The sequence below is a fragment of the Myxine glutinosa genome, chromosome 1 (genome assembly GCF_964187855.1).
Source record: "Myxine glutinosa chromosome 1, kmMyxGlut1.1, whole genome shotgun sequence".
NCBI classification, from domain to species: Eukaryota; Metazoa; Chordata; class Myxini; order Myxiniformes; family Myxinidae; genus Myxine; species Myxine glutinosa.
Window position 1 is genome coordinate 159,422,176 of NC_136261.1, and position 23,947 is coordinate 159,446,122.

Below are 23,947 nucleotides of genomic sequence, written 5' to 3' on the forward strand. Positions count from 1 at the left end.
ACCTCGTGGTATACGTGCTGTGGCGCAGTTTTACGGCACTACAGCCCCCAGTTTTTATTCTCAAACGTCAATGTTTTTGACTTAGAAGGAAGCAATGGTTCCAACCTGGTGTACTAAGCCTGCCCATCACCAAAGGTGGACAGGGTTTGATCGATGTCACAGGTAAAGTGAGGTCTTTTCACATACCTTCCCTTATCAAGGATTTTGTACACAGATCTCATGGAAAGCCTTTGCTCACTGCCTGCTTTGCTCACTCACAGGGAAATTCGTCGATGCTAATGAACTTTCTAATTGACACTACAAGTTGATATCACATCGGTCCCGTGTCCTACAGAAGTATGCTGAAAGCAGGACAGGTAGTCGGTGTTAATTGTGATACCAATGACAACTCGCTCTGTTTTTTTTAATGAGCCAATCTTTTTAAATCAAAATTTTGAAAGGGTCTGTAGTGATCATTCTTTTATGCAAAAGATAATTGATGTTGATTGTACCAGAGTAAATACCTCAGAGACCCCCTTCATAAGTGGAAGCCAGCTGCTGACATTGCTGTGGCCACTGGAGTTAGTCGTGGCCAAAAATATTGCCACCCTTGCACTTTTTTCAAATGACTCACAATTTTCTTTCAAAATAGGTTGAAATTGACAAAAGTATTTGATCTCCACAATTCTTCATTTCACTTAATATTAGAGAACCTTTGTTTTTGATTTAGAACTTAATATATCCTTTTAAATCAGAAAATAACTAGAACGACACTCTTCGATGTCATGACACTCTTCGATGTCAGGACACTCTTCGATGTCAGGACACTCTTCGATGTCACGACACTCTTCGATGTCACGACACTCTTCGATGTCACGACACTCTTCGATGTCACGACACTCTTCGATGTCACGACATCGACCAATATGCCTCCAACCACATTATTGCATCATTATAATACATGTACCAAATTTACTTTAAATCCATTCAGCTGTTCTCAAGTTATCACATTTTTACCTGACGTTACCTCGGAACTTTGATCTCTTGACCAAAAAATGTAATCAGTTCATGTTTACATCATTATGCATACCTGTACCAAGTTTTAATTTAAATCTCTTCAGCAGTTCAAAAATTATCACATTTTTACCTGACATGACCTCTGACTTTTTTTGACATTGGGACTGAAAAATCTAATCAGTTAATCTTAACATCATTATTTATATCTGTACCAAGTTTTAATTGGATCACTTCAGCCGTTCTCAAGTTATAGACCGATTACAGATTTTGACCTTTGACCCCAAAGTTGAATGAGTTAATCTTTTCATCATTATACTTACCTGCACCACGTTTGAATTTCATCACTTCAGCCGTACTCAAGTTGTAGATATATTACAGAATTTGACTTTTGACCTCGACCGCAAAATCTAATCAGTTCATCTTTACATCATTCTACATAAGTGTACGAAATTTGGTCAGAATCTGATTACTAGCTCAAGTTATTGCTGTAACAGGATTTTAACCTAACATGACCTCTGACCTTTGGCCTTTGCCCTCGTGACTGAAAAATGTAATCGGTTCATTTTTACATCATTATACATACCTGCACCAAGTTTGACTAAGATCCCTTCAGCCATTCTCAAGTTATCGCAGTAACGAAAACCTATCGTGGACTGTCAGACGGACAGACAGCAGGATGGACCACCTGAAACGTAATGCCTCCTCCTGCCACTTCATCGGCAGAGGCATATAAAAAAATGGCATTGACAAAATTATGACACCCGAGACTAAATAATTGGTAGCACAGCATTTGGACAAAATAACTGCAGTCAAGTGCTTCCTATAGCCATGACTGAACTTCCTGCAACTCTTTACTGGCAGTTTGGCTGGCCCACTCTTCTTGTGCAAACTGCTCCAGTTCTCCCAGATTTGAAGGGTGCCTTCTCCGAACTGCTGTTCATATCTCCCCACAGGTGTTCAATGGGGTTTAGATCTGGACTCATTGCCGGCCACTTCAGAACAGTTTTGTGTTTTGTCTTGAACCATTCCTGGGTGCGTTTTGTGTGTTTGGGGTCATTGTCCTGTTGCAAGACCCATGACCTTCGACCGAGACCCAGCTTTCTGACACTGGGTTTGAACATTGCACTCCAAAATGCCTTTGTAATCTGATTTCATGATGCCATGCACACATTCAAGGCACCCAGTGCCAGGGGCAGCGCAGCAACCCCAAAACATCTCTGAACCTCCTCCATTTTTGACTGTAGGGAAAGATTTTTTTTCTTTGAAGGCTTCATTTTGTTTTCTGTAAACATAGAGATGATGTGCTTTTCCAAAAAGCTCTAATTTGGTCTCATCTGTCCACAGGACATTCTCCCAGAAGGATTTTGGCTTGTTCAGGTAAGGTTTTGGAAAACTCCAATCGGGCTTTCTTATGTATCTCTCTCAGCAGTGGGGTCCTCCTGGGTCTCCTACCATAGAATCCCCTTTCATTGAGTTGGTGACGGATGGTGCGAGTTGAAACTGTGGTACTTTGTGTCTGAAGGTCAGCTTGAATCTGTTTAGCAGTTGATTGAGGCGCTTTCGCTGCAATATTCGATCGAGCTTTCTCTTGCGGCCACATCCAGGGAGGTTGGCTGCAGTGCCGTGGTCCTTAAACTTCCTGATAACATTGTGTACGGTGGACACAGGAACATCAAGGTCTCTGGAGATGGACTTGTAGCCTTGAGATTGTCCATGCTAGGCTACAATCTTGTGTCTGACCTCCTCAGACAATTCTCTGGTTTTCTTTCTTTTCTCCATGCTCATTGCAGTATACACTGTGACACAAAACAGCAGAATCACTCATTTTCTCCATTCAAACTGGTTGAATGAGTGATTTTTATATTGCAGGCACCTGCAAGGCTGCAACCCACCATGGGTGAGCATTTCCAAAGTAAAGGAGAATCACCTGCTTGAAATCTAATTGGTTCTAACAACTTCTAAAAGGTGCCAATAATATTGTCTTGGCCATTTTATTATTTCTGTGTGGAATAAGCTAGGATTTAGTAATCTTTTTCAGCTTTTTTTGTTTTTGTTTTGTTCCACTGCAAACCAAAGAAATACATGTGGATACCAATTTTTTTTTAATTTCAACAATTTTCTGGAAGAGATGGTGCATTATTTGAAGATAGTGCAAGGGTGTGAAAATTGTTGGACACAACTGTAGGTCCTTTAGATTTTTGGGGAGGATTTTAGGAATTGCTGTGATTTTATGGGGGGGGGTTTTTTTTTTTTTTTTAATAAGTTGGGTTATAATTAAACCCGCATATATATGGAAACCTTCCTTTGGCCCAATGTGACTTTCCCAAACTTTTAATTTCACCCCAAGGTTTTATTCCTTTATCTCGATTTAGAAATCTCCTGTCTACAGTCCGTGTTAAAATCCTCATTCCTGGCAAACCCGTGGAGCTACAAGCTCACTGGAGAGTGCTGTTCCATGTTTGCCCTTCTGCAATGATGAAATGGCCTGTTATGTATGAGGCACCCATTGTCAAGCGCTCTGGGATCTTACAGTGGTGGCAATTTTTTTATCTTTCCGTATAGGTTTTGATAATTCGGAAATGTATCCCTTCTGCGATGTCCCTGAAACAATTTTTCATGCTTTTATTGAGTGCTCTAGGTTGAACCCCTCCCTTCCCCCCCCCCCCCCCCCAACACCATTCTCCACAAACACATGCACACGTGCACACGTGTGTTTTACAATTTTATCACGTGATCCAGGGGCTTGGCTTGATTTTTACGCACGGTTTTTGTATTTGGTTTTAATATTTCTTTCCGGTGCAAAAATGAATGTCTTTTCGTTAACTACTTGTGCTCTGAGAAACTTGCCATGTATTTATCAAGAAAAACAATAATGACACTAAATATACCATATAATCTGAGAGAAACGTGTGAAAATGATGAAGAGCAGGCTCTATTTTTTCTTTTTTCACAAAGGCTGGGACAATTGGAAACAACAATTTTTGCTGACGGGGAATCAAGCGGTCAAACTTGAATGAAAAGATCGGACACCATGGATGAGTCCAATTCAACGACACATGCCACCATACTTTCTTGTAAAACAAAAACCACTCTTGCTCATTATTGATGCTGCGAGGACATGGTCTGTCCCGATAATTTCACCAACAAAAATAATCACTTCAACCACCACATAGGCTGAAGGAACATGAAGACGTGCTTCCATCCTAATGAGCCGATCACAGCATCACGAGAACGAGCGTGCATGTCTTACCGGGTGTACTAAAAAAAAGAAAAAAAAAAAAAAAAGCAACGGCACCCAAAAACGAAAACTCACCAGAAGAGTTCTTGTCGCTTTTAAACCAAGTGCAAAAAGCATGTGGAAACAATGGAGAGAAAGCAAGAAATTCACCCACCATTCCTCACCAAAATCTAGAGGGAGGGAGCGTGAGTACGAGGATCTTTTTTGACTTTTGAAATCTTTTTATTATAAAAAAAAAAATGTATAAATATATGCCAGTCAGTGAAGACTCCATCCAATACAAGTAATGTAAAAAGGACAGAAAAGGAAAGGAACCTCAAGCGGTACAATGAAAAGAAAATGAAAACTCAAAACACACAAGTACATTTTGAACAAGACTACAAGGATATCATTAATTAGTTCTCATGAACCATGCAGATCCCATCAAAACACCAATGTTTATAAACTCAATTATTATTTTTTCTTTCAGAAAAACAAAATTCGAGTTTGAGTCTTGCAGATATTTGAAAAAGAACATGACATTGCACTGCCCAATCGGCTTGCCCTTCAGTTTTTCTTTTCTTTAAATAAATTGGCATATTTGCCATGATTACTAAAACAAAAATAATGTATGTACTTGTTTTTATCATTGAATCAAAAAATGAATGATCGCAGCGAGAGATATATTCATTTTTCCAGACATGTAGTGAAGCCATTGAAATAATGGCACCAGCCTTGCACAATCAATGGTGGGTAGTTCGTGTGCAGCCGCCCGGCTGCTGGTTGCATCATTTTTCTGTGGGTGCATCTGCGGCTGATGCAATGCCTCTCTATAACCAGTTATCTGGTGCTCATTTTGCCAACCTCGGAAGGATGACAGGCTGAGTCAACCCCACCTAGCGTTGATTCAACAGGATTCAAACTCAGGACTGTAGGATCCCAAGCCCGCCGCCCTAACCATTAGGCCAACACTAGGTGATGCACAATTAATAAAAGCATGGAACAAATGTTTTGGCAACAAACACATAGATATGGGCAAGAAATTATTAAATTTATTAGACTGGCTGATCCAGTGTGTTGATCGCCACTGGAGATCACTTGGCCTTTTGTTTAAAAGTTTACTGTGAGAAAGATTCCCATGCAGGCTCAGATGAGAGTCCTTCCAGCATTAGCTCTTTTACACTTGGCCACTCCATTTAATGGTGTGTTCCCAGGCAGTACCATCGTGCATAATGGCAATACCGTCTTTACTACTTTGAGATGTTGCTGAAAACAAGAACTTTCCTGTTTGGAATGATTTTCTATTTTGTTTGGCTACCAGACAGGCAGACAGGCAGACTAAAACAATGATCTTACTCCTCTGTGCCTGCACAATAGGGATGGATGAATTCAGAGCTAAAGAACTGCTAAACTGCAGATTCATGTTTTGATTTGTGTTGAAAATATAACATTTAATTGCAATTAAGTTGTTCCTTGATCATAACCTGATATTTGTGGACCAACAGACAAATAAAGTAAACTAATTGCTTCATGCCAGTGGGGTGATGAGCGCACTGTGCAACCTGAAGGACAGGAATTCCCCCCTCCACAAAATTTTTGTCCAGCTGTTGCAGGTTTCATTGTTATCCTGATAAAGCACAAACGCTTAATTGATAGTAAAATAAATAACCATGCAGAACATAAAAGGCCTCTTTTCTATGCCCAAGCTGTTACAGCACACAATGTGCCTGTTGAACAGTTAACTGAACCCATTTCCATGGATTAATCCTGAGCAGACTACTTCTACCCCCTCAGGTTTATGTTCCAAATAGTGCTGGAGCCTGGTGTTGGCTTCGCGGTTAGGGTGCCGGCTTGGGATCCTAGGATCCTGGGTTCGAATCCCGGTCGATCGCTGAATTAACGCCAGGGGTGACTCAGCTCAGCCTGTCATCCTTCCGAGGTCGGCAAATTGAGTACCAGTTCACTGGTAATTCCCTGTGCGACTAACAGGGTTGGCGACAGGAAGAGCATCCAGCCATAAAACATTGCTTCAAAAAGGGGACCACGGTGCTCGAAAAAGGCCAACCCCTGCTCTGCGGGGAAAAATGGCCTCTAAAGATGGTTCATACAACTCTTGATACACAAGAAGCTATTGTTTCTAGTGTGCCTGATGAACATGTGGTACCTTGTGTAACTAATGAAAACACACCTTGTGCTGTTTCTGCAGATGAACAAATTAATTGTAATTTAGAGGTGATTGCACCTGTGGCAGCTGATCAAGTTGCTGCTGAAGAACAGCAAGAGCTTGTGGTTGATAGCATGAGATACGAGTCTGATGGGATATACTGTCTCGGCCTTTTGTGACACTTGTAATGACGTCCCTTCTCAAAACATTGAGGTTAATTCATCAGCTCCTCCTGATTCCATTCACGATTCCATGCATCGAGGTTTTTTTTGGAAAGGTGTCAAAATTAAAGACCCTTTTCCTTATCTAGAGAATTTCGTTCAAGTGGCCAAAATGATGATTTCTATACCTAAATAGATATATCATTGCAGACCTTCAACATCACCTGTTAAGGAAATTTCTGAGTCTTGCTAGGAAAGAACTCAGAGATCATGATTGATGTTGCTGACTGCTTGTAAGTGAAAATCTCTCCTGCTGGTCTTAATATAAATGGTGGTCGCACTTTTCTTTGTAAAGTGCAAATTAAATGATGTTGTTTCATAAATTCAATATCTTATTCCTGCAAGAGACTCACTACTGATGGGTCTTTAGTTGAGTGGGAATTATTTATGAAAGGGCATTGGGTTTATTTTGTAGTTTTTCCAAGTCCTATTGCTGGGATAGCCATCTTTTTATTTTAAGTAAACACTTCAATTAGCCTTGATTTCCTTTTTATAAATTCAATGATATTTGGCCTCCCTGATCTACATTGGTCAGCAGCGTTTCACAATTGTCAATGTGTACACACCAAGTACAAATACAACAACATGCATTTTAAGGCCATTTTCCCTGCCAGAGTGGGGGTTAGCCTTGCGGTCCCCATGACAATCTTCTCCATTTTGCCCTATTTTCTGCATCTCTCCTTGTTAACCCCCTTGCCCGCATTTCTTCTTCCACCATCTTTAGCCAAGTCTTTCTCGGTCTTCCCCGTCCTCTACTTCCTTCTACATTCATTTCCATCACTCTTCTCAACCAGTCACTTTCATCCTTACTCAACACTTGACCAAACCATCTCAACCTGTTCCTCTTCACAGCATCAATCACAGGCTCTATTCCCATCATCTTTCGCAATTCATCATTTGTCTTCCTCTCTCTCAACGATACTCAGCACATCCACCGAACCATTCGCATTTCCACCCTTTCCAGCCTTCGTTGCTGCTCTACGTTCATTACCCATGCCTCACTCCCATAAGTCATAACACTTCTCACACATGCAGCATACACCTTTCCCTTTAGCTTCAACGACACTCCCCTCCTCATCAGCACGCCACCCAGTTCCCAAAACTTCTTCCATGCACATCTCACTCTTGCAACCGTTGCCGAGTCTGATCCACCTCCATTCAGCATGTCTCCGAGGTAGCAAAATGTTTTCACACCTTCCAGTTTCACGTCGTCTCCAAGATCCAACTCAACATTTCCTCCATCTGCAGCTCCCTCTGTGCACACCTAACATTTGAATGTAGCTGCAACGCTGGTTAATGACCCTCTCAGACCACTACATTTTTGATGAACCCACTCAGCGCACATTGTACATTGAATGGAGTTCACTCCGACACCCTTCCTGCACACAGCACAGGGCCACTTCCCAGTTCTTTCCACCTCACCACATGCTTTACCACTTGCCATCACCTTCGTCTTTCCTATATTCACCTTCAGACCTTTTGTCTCCATACATTCCTTCCACTTGTTCATCTTTTCCTTCAGTCCATCCATACTTTCCGCAATCAACACCAGATCATCTGCATACAACAACTCCCACGGTAAACCCTCCATTACGTTCTGAGCCAGCACCTCCATCACACCTACAAATAGTAGTGAACTTAGTACCGACCCCTGATGCACTCCCACCTTCACCTCAAACTTACCACTGTTCCCGTCCTTCGTCCTTACAGCTGTGCGCGCTCTTTTGTACATTGCCGTCACTACTCTGATCAACCATTCCTCCACTTCTAACTTCCTCAATGCCCATGTCAATACTTCGCGTGGAACCCTATCGAATGCTTTCTCCAGATCAACAAACCCAAAAAACAACTTCTTCCTCTTCTCCATGTACTTCTCCTGCAACTGCCTCACAATAAAGAGTGCGTCTGTCATTCCTCTTCCTGGCATAAATCCAAACTGCATTTCGTCGATCTTCACCTTCTTCCTTATCCTCCTCTCCAACACCCTTTCCAATACCTTCATTCCATGCTCCAATAACTTTATCGCTCGGTACGAGCCACACTCCAGAGGGTCACCTTTCCCCTTGTATAGAGGGACGAGGGTACTCGGTTCCCAATCCACTGGAATGCGACCTTCTTTCACCACCAGATTACAGATCTCTGCCATTCTCTTCACACCCCAACTTCCTGCTGCCTTCAACATATCTCCCACAACTCCCGTCGGCCCTCCTGCTTTTCTACTCTTCATTGCTTTTATCGTTTGTACCAGGGACATAAATAAGTCCCTGGTGTTGGGCTAGCGGCTAGGGTGCCGGCTTAGGATCCTAGGATCCTGGGTTCGAATCCCGGTCAATCGCTGAATTAACGCCAGGGGGGTTGACTCAGCCTGTCATCCTTGCGAGGTCAGCAAATTGAGTACCAGTTCACTGGTAATTCCCTGCTTGTCGTTAAAGGTGGCAAAAAGGGTTGGCGTCAGGAAGGGCATCCGGCCGTAAAACATTGCTTCAAAAAGGGGACCGAAAAACAACAACAACCACAGTTCCCGAAAAAGGCCAACCCCCGCTTGCGGGGAAAAATGGCCTCTAAAGGTGGTTTTTTTTTTTATTGCTTTTATCGCTTCCTCAACTTCCTTCTCAGTTATCTTCTCTGCCGGTCCTAAAACTGGGTTACTCTCTACGTTGCCATCCCATTCATTCTCTGTATTCAACAGCATTTCCATATATCTTTTCCATCTTCCTTTAATTCCATCTGGGTCCACAACGATTTGTCCCACTTCATCCTTCAAGCAACTCACCCCCATCACATCACACCTCTCTTTCGCTATCTGCTTTGCAATCCTGAATACCGCTCTCTGACCTTCTTCCGAATCCAAGCGTTCTGCGAACATTTTTCTCCATGCCTCCTGCGCCTTTGCTACCTCTTTCTTTGCAGCCTTCTTGGCTGCCTTATAACTTTCATGCTTTGCTTTTTCTGCTCCCGTACCCTTCGCTTTCTGCCACTCCTTGAACTTCTTCCTCTTCTCGTCAATCCTCTTTCCAACTTCCTCATCCCACCACCATGTTTCCGAGTGCCTCGGTGGTCCTTTTGTCCATCCACATACCTCACCAACCGCTCCCAACAGACTATCTTTCATTGACATCCAACAACGTTCAAGCTCAACCACATCATCCTCAACCCTACTCAGCCTCTCTTTTAATGCCTCCCTTACTGTCACCTCTTTCAACCTCCACACCTTCATTCTCAGTTGGTACTTCAGCCGCCGAGCTCTCCTCGCACCTTTCACCCTTATGTCGCAGACAACCAAGTGGTGCTGTGAAACAGCCTCCTCCCCCCGGATCACCCTTGTGTCCCGGAGGTGCCCCCTATCTCGCCTACGCACCATCAGGTAGTCAACGGTTGTCGTCGACCCACCTGACGTGTATGTAACAAGCTTATTATCCTCTTTCTGGAACTGAGTATTACAAATCAGCTCCATCAGCAAACTCCAAAATCCTTTCACCTTTCACCTTTCACCTAAACACCAAGTACAAATGCTGAAAGATATTCCTTTTTTTATCGTTTTTATTTGTATCTGGCTCGGTGTTTCCCATGACTACTTTCTATGGCTTGGAGCATATTTTAATTGCACAATACACCCCTTGCTCGATAGTAAGCTGCATGTAGAGCCAGTACGAGATTTATTGGTTGTGCTATGTAGATACGAGTTGACATATTTGGAGATGACAATATCCGTGGCAGCGCCAATTTACTTGGTGTCACTGCTGGAACAATTTAGTGTCCCGAGTTTGACTTGACAAATTACTTTTCTGATAACTTCTTTAACCCCCATCATAAATAACTCTATTCTCCCATGTGGTTTTTCTGACCACCATGTCATTGTCGTGCAGTTTCAATTACCACTTATGGTGGTGAGCCCTTATTGGAAGTTCAATACACCATTTCTTCAAAACAAATCCATTGTTACTTATTTTAGGATCTTGTGGGCACATTACAAGACAATGAATCAGGAGTTCTTTTGTCAACGTCAGTGGTGGGACAATGATAAAACTCAAATTAGACTTTTTTGCCAAAGAAAATCTAGATTTAGTACTCGGGATCATGTTATTAATATAGAGCTTGTTTTAAATATACAAATTATTCACTTGCAAGACAGTGTTGTCTTCTGATAATGGGCAGCAGCAAATGTGTGAAAAAGCCGTTCTGAATGAATTATTGACCGAGAGTGTGAAAGGTGCACTCATTAAATCGAGAATGGCTCATTTGCAGCTATTGAATACTCCTTGCATGTACTTTTTAAAGCTACAAACTGCCTCAAAAATCAGAAACCAATATTGTCTTTGCATTCTACTGATGGAATAATTTTGACAGACCCTAGTGGCATTAAGCGTACTGTTAAGAATTTATTTACTCATCTCTCCCCTTCCCTAGGACATATACATTCATTTACCGCTTTATTACCCACATTCACTGTTGAAATAACCCCAATTTTTTTTTTTTTTTTTTTTGTATACAAAGGCGAGGCTCGTATCGGAGCTAATACATAAAAACATAAACAAAAATACACATGAAACGTATGAAGGGAGCGGGATACAGGGGGAGATAGGAAAGCACAACAACAGTAGAGAACAGGGACATCGGGAGAGGGCTGGGGTCAAGGTACATGGTATAAAACAAATGGACAACTCGGACTTTCAGGAAAGAACGGAATTTGAAAAAGGTGGATTTGGGGTGTGTTAACGGGGGTAGAAAAGATCAAGGTTTTGGATGGGGGAAGATGAGAGATGGTGGTGAACAGCTGTTTTAAAGACCTGGAGGGAGGAGTGGGATTGAAGAGAGTGTGGGAGTTTGTTCCAGAGGTGAAAGAAAGAGAACTAGAACGGGCACTCGGTAGAGCGCATACCTTCGCCGCAGCTACTGTTCTGTACTTGGCATGGGAGTGTAGGGAACAGAACAGTGAACAGTTTGGTGCTGATTTCATGCAAATCGGATAAGAATTGACCGAGTTATGACAAAAAACGCACATTTTGCAAGGTCGTGACCCCCCTGACCTTTGACCCCCAACCGCTAACAAGGGTAATGTCTTCACTGGGTCATGTCGTATATCACAAGATCGGGCATTGAATTCTGAACATTTTGGCATTAGTTGCATGCCAATTGGATAAAAATTGACTGCGCTATGGTAAAAATACGATTTTGACCTTTTCTTGACCTTGACCTTTGACCCGATTGCTCCCAAAATCTAATCAAATGTGTCCCGTATAATAACCAATCATCCCACCAAATTTCATGCAATTCGGTTGAATACTTTTTGAGTTATGCGAATAACATACACACACACACACACACAGACATACAAATAAATACACAGCGATCAAAACATAACCTTCCGCTTTTGCGAAGGTAATGAAAGAGTGAAGGTGAGCAGAGAGTCGTGATTTTGGCAGTTTCACCAGAAGAGGGTTGCTGACGGATCTTGAGCGTCCTGCAGGAATATTTGGGGGACAGAGCACAGACAGAGTGGAGGGAGCTCGGCTGGAGAGGAGTCGGTAGAAGACGGACCGCCAACCTGCCTGCGGTGAGAGAGTGAAAGGCCCTCAGAATCGGCTTCATCGCGGGAGATTTCAATGATTCTAAAAGCCTTGGTTTCCACAGCGTGACGCCGAGCTAGGTGAGGCAGGAGCACCAGCCCAGAGGGGAGAGCAGTACTCTGTCAAGCTGCGGATGAAAGCTTCGATGAAAGCTTCGTAGGTGGTGAGATTGAAGTTGAAATGACATTTAGATAAACTTACGATTCTTTTGAAGACCTTTCCTGCCAACAAGGCCACCTGTATTGTATAGCACCTTTTGGGATATGCTGGATCCACATTTATTAACCGTTTTTACAGCGTAGCCTGTATGGCAAAGCCGTTTTAAAACAGTTTATATGTATGTATGTCCCTCAAGCACACACCAATCAGGTCACATGACAGGGTTAATGTGATGTGATTACATCTGTGATGTTATTACGGCATACAACGGCTGACTCCACATTTTGGCATTTTGATTCCAATGTCGTTCAGGCCGAACATATCGTCGAACCAGTCATATATCGCAATCACCATGCTCTGCCTTTTCGTTTTTCATTCAGTGTGAAACACAAACAAACCAATTGTTAAAATGACAATCAAATATCGAAAGCATCGACGTTATGGGTCTTCCAATGACACAGTACGTATATGCCTTGGGTTTCATACCTTCATGTCTCACCTTCAAGCCGCTTTGGACAAATTAGCCCATGTTTCTTAATAAAGTAACATGGTCTTCGTAATAATAACGTTAATAATAAATAGTAAATATAATCGATCATAACACTGCAATCCCTTTGTTGTGACTGCAAAGTTACTGTATTGAAGCGGTGTATGGTTGGTTCATTGTTGACTCAAAGCATATGGAACTAGAACGCCACTCAGTATAGCGCATACTCCCGCCGTGGGTGGCTGCTGCTGAGCCCTATCTTCCAATGGTAAAACATCCTTCAAAAAATTCCTGGATCTGGAATAATATCCTGAGCTTCACCAAAAACTAATCAATTCTTCCTTATCCCAAGGGCAATCATCTCACCAACTTACATCCAAATCCGTTCAGAACCTTTCCAGATATCTTGTTCACGAAGATACGAACACACATACACGCACACACACGGACGGACACGATCGAATGCATTACTCCCTCACGTACATGTATACACAATTTTTTCGTACATGTATACACAATCGTCGGTTAATGGTATCGAGTATTCTGCGGCCTAGTACTCGTAGGCTTGGACTACCGTACTGTCTCCGACCTTGTGGTTTGTTTTTCTCTCAGCGATTCGTCGAATGCGCTGAAATTATTTTCATTCTCTGTTTCGTACCAGTCGTTCACCCCGTACCTCCTTGTTTAATATCTGTACTCACAACAAAAAAAAAAAAAAAAAAAAAAAAAAATTTCCTTCCCAGGTCTTATTCGTTTATTTGTTGTTCTTTTTGTTCGTTCGTTCTTCGTTCGCGATCACGCGGTTAGAAATGTATAATCTCTCCCCTGAACAACTATTTTCTCTCATATATTATAACACCCTTTTCTTCTTTTCCTACAAAAGGATGCTTTCGTCTTGCTCACCAAATCTATTCATTCCAAAAAATATAATACCATCTCTTACAGTTCCTCCTTTCTACATTCCCTAAACTATCCAGAACTCCATCCCTCCTCCAGTGTCCTCAAACGTATTTTTGACTCGAAGGTCTCAAACTCATTTTGCAAAAAATGTTCGTTTCCCATGAATCGTACACTTTTCAAAATCCAATCTCACCCCTCCCCTCCAAATCCTCCCCATCACCCATCCCTTTCAAATCTCCCCCCTTGCCCCTTCCCTCCCCTCCCTCCTAAACTCCCCCCACACCCCTCCCCTCCGAGACTCTCCCTCGCTCCTCCCCTCCTAGACTCCCCTCTCACCCCTCCTCCTCAAAGCATCCTCCCTGCTTCTTCCTCCTTCCAACTTTCACCTTCATCTCCCCAAACCTTCTGCCTTGCTCTTCCCCCTCCTCAAATAACACCTCACTGTGCCTCACCCAATCTCCATCAAACCTTTTGTCCGCCCCATTCTTCCCTTTCTCCAAGCTATTCTGAAATCTCTGACACACCTTCAACAGCTCTCCCTACCTCTTCCTCCTCTTCCACATCTTACCCTACCCCTCACCCCCCCCTGTTCTGGACCCGATGCTCCCCCTTCCTCTTCATTAACGGTATGGACCTCAAACATCCGGGGCCTTCGCTCAAACTTGACTGACCTCTCCATACAGGTTGCTTCTGACAAACCAGATGTGATCTGCTTAACAGAAACTTTCCTCCTTCATGATGTCTCTGATGCCCTGGTATCTCTCCCATGTTACTCCCTCCTCCGGTATGATAGACCTGAGCCTCGTCCTGGAGGTGGGGTTGCTATCTTTATAAAAAACTCTCTTCCTCACTCGCCCTCCACTGCCCTCTCTCCACCTCACCCCCAGGAATACCTTTGGCTATGGCTTCCCCTTCGCTCCCACCTTTTGTTCATATGTGTGTTGTACCGTCCACCAATCAGCGATGACTCCATCTACATCTGACTGTCTGATAATATGGACCAACTTCTATCTACCCATCCCAACTCTCTCTTCCTCATATGTGGTGATTTTAATTGTCACCATGCCAGTTGGCTGGGTGTGGGTACCTCTCTCACCAGCCATGGCTCTTCAGCAAAGGACTTCTGCGACTCACTGGGACTGACACAATCTGTCAATTTCCCGACCCGGATCTCAGTCAATGGAGCATGTTCTCTTCTCGACTTGGTTATAACAAACTTCCCTGAAAATGTCTGCTGCTCTTCTTCTGCTCCAATCGGCTCATCTGATCATGTGCTTGTCAAAGTGGACATCTCTCTGACCATTCTCAGAGAGCCTCCTCAGCGTCGACGAGTCTGGCATTTCACTCAGGCCAACTGGCACGGTCTTCAAGCAGCCATCAATCATCTGGACTGGTCTCCCATCTCTACCGCCTCTGACATCAACTCATCCTGGGAATTCTTTCAAAGTAAATTGCTCTCTCTCATGCACAGATTTATACCATCTCGTCTTCAGTTGTCATACCCTTCCTCCCGTCCATGGTACACGGAATCTTGTGTTGAGGCTGTTGCCCTGAAACAACTTGCTTTCGTCTCCTGGAAAGCAAATCCAACGGAAGGAAATCTCATTTCCTTTCACAAAGCCCAAAACAAGTGTGTGTCCACCCTCAGGAGTGCCAGGAAACAATATCTCACCATTCTCAAGACCGAACTCTCTTATCTGTCTCCCTCTTCCAAATCCTGGTGGCGTCTGGTCAAATCTGTTTCTGGTGTTTGTTCCTCCTCCATCCCCTCCCTCACCTCAAACGGCTTAACGGCTGACTCCGCACGTGAAAAAGCTGAATGCCTCAACTCTGTGTTTGACTCTAAATCTTGTGTCCCAAACCCATCCCTCTCTGTACCCACCGTACCCAGTCGTACCCAGCTGCTCCTGGACTCTGTGTCCTTTCCTCCTGACAAGGTGGAAAAGTCTCTGTCAACCCTCGACTCTGATTCTGCAACTGGTCCTGACGGCATCAGCCCACGGGTCCTATAATCATGTTCTTCTGCTCTTTCACTCCCTCTTTCTGTTCTCTTCACCCTCTCTTTTGCTCAAGGTCATCTGCCATCTGCTTGGAAATCAGCCAACATCACCGCTTTGCACAAAAAAGGTGCAAAAACAGATCCCAGCAACTACAGACCAATCAGCCTTCTCCCAATTATCAGCAAAGTCATGGAATCCATCATTGCTTCAGATATTAAATCTTTCCTCTTCTCCAATGGCTTGATCTCTGATCATCAATTTGGTTTCAGACCTGGTCACTCTACTCTGGACATGCTGCTTCTGCTTTCTCAACAATGGATGGAGGTCCTCAACGCCAAACAGGAAATTAGAGCTGTCTCCCTTGACATTTCATGTGCCTTCGATACGGTCTGGCACCCTGCTCTGCTCTCCAAACTCTCCTCCTTTGGTATCCATGGAAATCTCCACGCATGGCTGGCGGACTTCCTCTCTGGTCGTAGTCAACGTGTGGCCCTGAATGGGTTTCTCTCATCTCCTCTTCCTGTTCAGGCTGGAGTTCCCCAAGGTAGTGTTCTGGGCCCTGTGCTTTTTCTGGTCTTCATCAATGATCTCTCTGACTCTCTTGAAAATCCTCTCTATCTCTTTGCTGACGAGTCTACTCTCTGTCGCTCCATTCCTCATCCCTCAGATCGGCAGTCTGCAGCCTCCTCACTCTCTGCAGACCTGGACAAAATCACAGACTGGTCAAACAAGTGGAACATGTCTTTCAATCCTGACAAATCTCACACTCTTACAATGTCTCTCCGAAAGGACCGACTGGACAACCCTCCCATCTACTTTCTCAACAATCCTCTCCAAGAAGTTCTGTCGCTCAAGCTTTTGGGTCTCACTATCTGCCATGATCTTTCTTGGGAAAACCACATTTCCAAGCTGGCCTCCAAAGCCAGTCGCCGACTGGGCATCCTCCGTCGTGCGAAGTCCTTCCTTGGCACACCTGAGCTCCTCACCACATACAAGGCTTTCATCCGCAGCTCAATGGAATACTGTTCCCCCCTCTGGGCTGGTGCTCCTGCCTCACACCTTGCTCGGCTTCACGCTGTTGAGGCCAAAGCTTTCAGAATCATTGGAATCTCCTGCGATGTAGTCAACGCCGAGGGCCTTTCACTCACTCACCGCAGGCAGGTTGGTGGTCTTTCTGTCTTCTACCGACTCCTCTCCGGCCTTGCTCCCCCAGCTCTCTCTGTGCTCTGTCCCCCCAATATTCCTTCAGGTCGCACAAGATCTGCCTGCAACCCTCTTATGGTTAAACTGCCAAAGTCTAGGCTCTCTGCTCACCTTCACTCTTTCATTCCCCTTTTCTCCCGCCTCTGGAACAAACTCCCCCACTCCCTTCAATCCCACTCCTCCCTCCAGGTCTTTAAAACAGCTGTTCACCACCATCTCTTATCTTCCCCCATCGAAAACTTTGATCTTTTCTACCCCCGGTAATTCACCCCAGAGTCCTTGCAGTGTTCATATGTTGTAATCCTCTCCCACCTCCCCCCAAGTCCTCCCGATGTCCCTGCTCTCAAATGTTGTGTTTGTGTCCTTCCCCCTCTTCCCCCTCTCTTTTGTGTCCTTCCCCCCCTCTCCCCATCTTGTCTGCCGCTCCCCTTGTTTTTTGTGTTTTGTGTGTCGGTTTGCCTTTTTGTGTGATTAATGTTAGCTCTTTCACGAGCCTCGATCTTGTATACAAAAAAAAAAAAAAAAAAAAAAAAACTTCGCTTCCATGGTGACTAACAGCTTAGAGACCTACAGTACTTCAAAAAAAAACCTTAAGTGTCAAACAAGCTCGGCTACGCCACTGTTGGACTTTTGGTCTTGTTTTCACAAAGAATACAAATTTATGAACTACCCTTTGAGCTGAAAACCTGCTATTTCCTTACTCCCCCCACAAACTTGTTGAAAACTGGTGCCCGATCTCTTCACTTGCACTGTTGATTATAAAATTGTCAAAATTACCCATCAACCACTTAGACTCTTTTCGACTTTGGATGAAAGTTGGTGGGATGATTGCCTTTGGGATAAGGAAGAATTGATTAGTTTTTGGTGAAACTCAGGACATTATTCCGGATCCAGGAATTTTTTGAAGGATGTTTTACCATTGGAAGATAGGGCTCAGCAGCGGCCACCCACGGTGGGAGTATGCGCTATACTGAGTGGCGTTCTAGTTCCATATGTTTTGAGTCAACAATGAACCAACCATACACTGCTTCAATACAGTAACTTTGCAGTCGCAACAAAGGGATTGCAGTGTTATGATCGATTATATTTACTATTTATTATTAACGTTATTATTACGAAGACCATGTTACTTTATTAAGAAACACGGGCTAATTTGTCCAAAGCGGCTTGAAGGTGAGACATGAAGGCATGAAGCCCAAGGCATATACGTACTGTGTCATTGGAAGACCCATAACGTCGATGCTTTCGATATTTGATTGTCATTTTAACAATTGGTTTGCTTGTGTTTCACACTGAATGAAAAACGTAAAGGTAGAGCATGGTGATTGCGATATATGACTGGTTCGACGATATGTTTGGCCTGAACGACATTGGAATCAAAATGCCAATAATAGAGGTCTGGAGCGAACGATTGGCGAACGAGGGTCACGAGTGAACTTTGGGTTTCCCGGGAAAGGGATTCCTGCGACAGAGTTGTCATCGATGTGACAGATAAACCTGCGGTACAGGTTTTGCGGTTGATTCCGGAGAGAATCATCAGAGTGCCGTTACGTCACGAGAACAGGCCGTCGGCCATTTTGACTCGCGTGCTTTGCGCATCGCTCAAGGTTTTTCACTTCGCTTCAACCATTCTCACCGCATCCAGACATTAATTTGGCGCGTGTGTGTGTAACGTGGCTTTTGAGTGGGAAATCTGCGGTTCGCCGATTGAGAGCCGTCAAACGTCCATACCTGAAGGTGTGATTTCGCCGTCGCTTCTCGAGGACACCTTCGCCCATCTTTGGCAGTGTAACTGTCAACCCAACGGGATTCTGGTCTCGATACGACTTCGTACGGACGATCACTGGAGTGGATCGACTTTGGCTTGAAGCCGGAATCAACTTTGGCTTGAAGCCGGGAAAGAGACATTGGGGATGTTCTTTTCGCTCACTTGGAGCACAGTGAGTTATATATTACGAAACTGATGGTACCATCATAGGAATGATATACAGTGAAACCTTGACTTACGAGTGCACCAACTTACGAGTTTTCCGAGATACGAGCCGTCGCTCGGGCGGTTTATTGCTTTGAGATGCGAGCCGAGATCTGAGTTACGAGCATTCGCCACCCGCCACCAAGTGGGTTCCGGTCACGTGGTTATCTTGCCGTGCAAGCATCTCTGCCGTATATCGCTGCTGCTTTGTTTTCGCATTTTGGTTATTTTGGAGCTTACGCCACCCGCCACCAGGTGGGTTCAGGTCACGTGGTTATCTTGCCGTGCAAGCATCTCTGCCGTATATAGCTGCTGCTTTGTTTTCGCATTTTGGTTATTTTGGAAAATTTCTTAGTTTTAACCATGGGTCCTAAGAAATTGAGTGCCAAGGGCAGTACTGAGAAGAAGAAGAGGATGATGTGCTTGGATATAAAACACGCAATCGTCGAAAAACATGAGTGAGGTGTGCGTGTTGTCGACTTGGTGAGGCAGTACGATCGTAGTACTTCTACGATATGTACGATTTTGAAGCAGAAGGAGTCGATAAACCGAACTTTTGCCGAACTGACAGAAGCCGAACGATACATCCCCCAGCAAATCTTCAACTGTGACGAGACAGGGCTCTTCTGGAAAAAGATGCCGAGGAGGACGTATATAACGGCAGAGGAGAAGAGCATGCCAGGCCACAACTTGTTCAGAGTGCCGGCGATAGCTCGCCTTCTCTTTGTGGAAAACACGGTGAGATCCTTAACATCCAACAACTAATGGGACGCAAACGGGGCGCCCAGTTTAGCGGTACACACATTGATGAATCACCCTGCCTGTGATTCACCCATGACAGGTTATAGCTGGGTCGGGATTCAAACCCAGGCTGGACAGTTTAGAGTCAAGTGTGCGTACCTCCAGTCCAGGCCATCCTGCCAACTTGTATGCTGCATACAGGTGAAATATAAAGCGCGAGATATTTTTATATATGCTGTATATTTCAAAAAAAATTGGTGTGGTTTTTGGCGGGCTGGAACGGATTAATAGCATTTCAATGCATTTTAATGGGGAAATTTAATTTGAGAAACGAGCAAATTGAGTTACGAGCTCGGTCACAGAACGAATTAAACTCGTAAGTCAAGGTTTCACTGTATATTGATTGTACTTTTGATTAATATTGTTACTGTACCGTTATTCTTGTGTGACCTTGATACAATACTTGTTTGTTGGTAACAATTAGTGTGGTTTCACCATTGATCCTTGGCATACAGAATAACACATCTTTCTGCCGTGATTCCTCTCAGGGCTCGGAGGTACACCGTGACCGGGGTTTGGGGAGGAGCACGTAACAGAAATTGGGGCCTCGTCTTTGCTGACAAAATTCCCAAATCTCGTCCGGGATTAAATTCCCTCACATCCTCACCCGGGATAGAATTCCCTAACATTCCCCAAATTCCCAAATTTGGAATTTTTCGAACATTCCCAAATTTAATTTAAAAAAAAAAATTAAAAATTATTGTGTGAAGGTTAACAGGTGTTACTGATAGTCACCATGGTGTTTGATGCAGAAAAATTTGCGGCGTCCCCTAATGAGGCACAGTTCCAAGCGTTAAAAAGATCGGAACTCTTGATATTGGCCAAATATTTTAACTTGGAGGTCCGAGTTAATATGAAGAAAGCAGAGATGCAGACATTGGTGGTAGAATCTCTGGTGGGACAAGGAACATGGAAAGAGGTGGCCTTGGATTGGTTACCCGAGGAAAAAGAAAGTGTGGAGCTCCGGAAAATGGAGATGCAACTGCAGAGCCAGGAAAGGTTAAAAGCAGAGGAATGGAGAGCTGAAAAAGAACTCGAGGAGAGAAGAGCAGAGGAAAGGAGAGCTGAAAAAGAACAAGGAAAGAAGAGCAGAACAGGAACGAGAACTCGAGGAGAGAAGAGCAGAGGAAAGGAGAGCTGAAGAAGAAAGAAGAGCCGAAAGGGAGTTTAAGGAACGTGACATGGAGTATCAGAAGGAACTTGAACTCAAGGAGCTGGAATTAATGGGAGAACGGAGAGAAGTAGTATCCATGCTGCCTAGTTCGACAACAAGTCAGAACACTTGGGATGTTGGTAGGCATGTGAGGCTGGTTCCACCCTTCAATGAAAAGGAAGTAGCCAAGTTTTTTTTTTTTTACACTTTGAGAAAGTGGCTCAAATGCTAAAATGGCCTGTGGGGTCCCGGACTATGTTGGTGCAAAGTGTTCTGGTGGGTAAAGCTCAAGATATCTATTCGGCTTTACCGATTGACCAATGTGCAGATTATGAGAAAGTGAAGAAAGCCATTCTCAAAGCCTATGAATTGGTCCCTGAAGCTTACCGGCAAAAATTCAGGAATGCCAGGAAGAGGGAGAGTGAGACCCATGTGGAGTTTGCCAGAATGAAGGAAACCATGTTTGATCGGTGGTGTGACTCGAAGGGGATTGGGAAAGACTTCAACCTTCAATGAAGGTTGTTAGGGTTAGGCTTCAACCTGTTGCGACACAACCCTAACCCTAAAGACTTCAACCTGTTGCGACAATTGATCTTGGTGGAGGAATTCAAACAGTGTGTCCACGCGGACATTAAAGTACATCTGGATGAAAAGAAAGTACCAGAGTTGTATGAGGCAGCAACCGTGGCAGATGACTATGCCTTGACACACAAGATGGGGTTCCACAAACCTAACTTCCCACGTAGAGTTAGCCAGGGGAGTTATGGTAAATCAGGGGCGGAGAACAAATATTCGTGGAGGCGGCCTAGAGATGACTATGGGGACAAATCTGATACCGCGATTTTTAGGGATCAGAAGACTACAGTTCCAAGGCAGACTTATCTTCCGGGGGGCCCGAGGCAGACCTCGAGTTTTTCCTCCGGGCCTACTTGCGCTTTTTGCAAGAAACCTGGGCATTTGATGTCCCAATGTTACACCCTGAAAAGGGAAAATCAGGAGCGGAGTCAGACTAGTACAACTCCGAATGCATTGGCCAATGTGAGAAATCGTCCTTGGAGGACAGTGCCTTGTGAAGGTTCCCATGCCAAAGTTACGGCATCACAGAACGACCTTGTTCAAGAGGGTTACAAACCTTTTATTTCAGAGGGGGTTGTGTCACTGGATGGAGACTTAACGAACCAGAGACCTGTTTGGGTATTGAGGGACACAGGAGCACATCAATCTTTGATGCTTGAGGGCATTTTGCCATCGTCGGAGAAGACTGCAACTGGTGTTAGTGTTCTTTTACAGGGGGTTGGTGGCTGTTAAAGCTCCACTTCATGTCATCCATTTGAAGTCTGATTTGGTGTCAGGACCGGTCACCGTAGGTTTACAAGCCACTCTTCCTGTAGAGGGAATCTCTTTTGTTATCGGGAATGATTTGGCCGGTGGTCGAGTTAATGGTAATCCGAAGTTTGTTGAAAAGCATTGTATGGAAAATAACACCGCACAGTTAGAGCAGGAGATTCCGGGTATCTTTCCATCCTGTGCCGCGACTCGTGCTATGGATAGGAAGCGCTCTGAATAGAAGGAGAAGGTACTGACGTCACGCTTTGCACAGGCACTTCTTGTCGAGTACCCTGAAACTAAGTTTCAGCACACAGAAGTCATGGATGGAGGCAATGTTGGCAAGCTCTTTGTAGGTGGACTGAACTTTGACACAAGTGAAGATGTTCTGGACTCTATCTTTGGCAAATATGGACCACTCTTGGAAGTGCTGCTGATAAAAGACAGGGAGACGCAAAAGTCGAGAGGGTTTGGCTTTGTCACGTTTGAAAACACAAAGGACGCCAAAGATGCAGAAAAGGATTTGAATGGCAAGGATTTGGATGATCGGACCATAACAGTGGAGAAGGCAGGCCATGGGCGTCGAGGGGACTACAGAGGAGGAAAACGTGGAGGTAGTTTCAGGGGTGGCTATGGCTCCCGGGGTGGGAGTAGTAGTTTTCGTGGCGGCTGCATTCGTGATTACTACGGAGGCTCACAGCAGCAGCAGCGCAGTTTGGGCAACTCTCGACGGGATGACTATTACAGTGGTAGCCGAGATGGGGACCACTACTCACGTGACTACAGCACCCGACTCTACAACCGTGATTACGATTTTTATGATCAAGAGAAGAGTTGGAAGCACTGAGTGCTCAGGAGCAGCCGAGCCAAGATTCCTACACGGATTAACCCATGAACTCCACGTTCCTAAATGCGTCCATGCAGTGAATACTTCCAGGCCTCACCACCCAATCACCATGAAACCTGGCTCTCAGCTCTGCCTCCTTCAAAAAGTGCTATAGATTGGCTTTGCTTTGGAATTTTGATCACAACTCCTTAACCTTCATTAAAAAAATGAAAAATAAAAATCAGAGGTTGATGAGATGGAGTTTGGCTTTGCAGGAGTTCAACTTGGAAATTGAGCATGTAAAGGGCAGGGACAATGTCGTTGCTGATGCTTTGTCCAGAGTGAACTAACTTTGGAAATTTCTGTAGGTTGTTTGGAAGTTTTGTTGCTTTATTTTGGAGAATATTAATTATTGTTGCTCACGTGAATTGATAATTTGGATGTGAGTTTTACTTTTGTTTGTTCAGAGTTTTTGCCTGCAAAGAAAGTTTTCACTATGTTCAAACTTTCTTTCTTGATGGGGGGAAGTGTTGCGGATTCGTCGCTTCCGTTGTTGTGGTTTTCATCCACTGTAAACATTTTTTATTCCATGTACTATTATTGTTGTCGTTTAAGGAGATAGAGATTACTATTTTCAAAAGGTAAAAAAGTTAATGTTTTAAATGAAACCGGACGACGACGACGACGAAGAGGAGGAAGAGGAAGAGGAAGAGGAGGAAGAGAAGGCGGAGCGAGTGAGTCGGACAAGAAGCTGAGCTGCTTCGAGGTCTGGAGCGAACGATTGGCGAACGAGGGTCACGAGTGAACTTTGGGGTTTCCTGGGAAAGGGATTCCTGCGACAGAGTTGTTATCGCTGTGACAGATAAACCTGCGTGACAGGTTTTGTGGTTGATTCCGGAGAGAATCAGAGTGCCGTTACGTCACAAGAATGGGCCGTCGGCCATTTTGACTCGCG

At 44.3% G+C, this 23,947-nt stretch overlaps 1 protein-coding gene across 3 annotated transcripts in view; it reads left to right on the plus strand.

The window, feature by feature from the left end:
• The window catches only part of LOC137430290 (cytoplasmic phosphatidylinositol transfer protein 1), a 174,033-nt gene that overhangs the window by 15,663 nt on the left and 134,423 nt on the right, over window positions 1-23,947 (plus strand). Inside the window, exon 2 of one of the 3 annotated variants that reach the window (XM_068121065.2) lies at window positions 2,341-2,373. The exons of the other annotated variants lie outside the window; for them this stretch is intronic. Coding sequence (XP_067977166.1) covers window positions 2,341-2,373 — 33 coding nt within the window. The remainder of the gene's footprint in view (window positions 1-2,340; window positions 2,374-23,947) is intronic. 3 annotated transcript variants of the gene reach the window in all.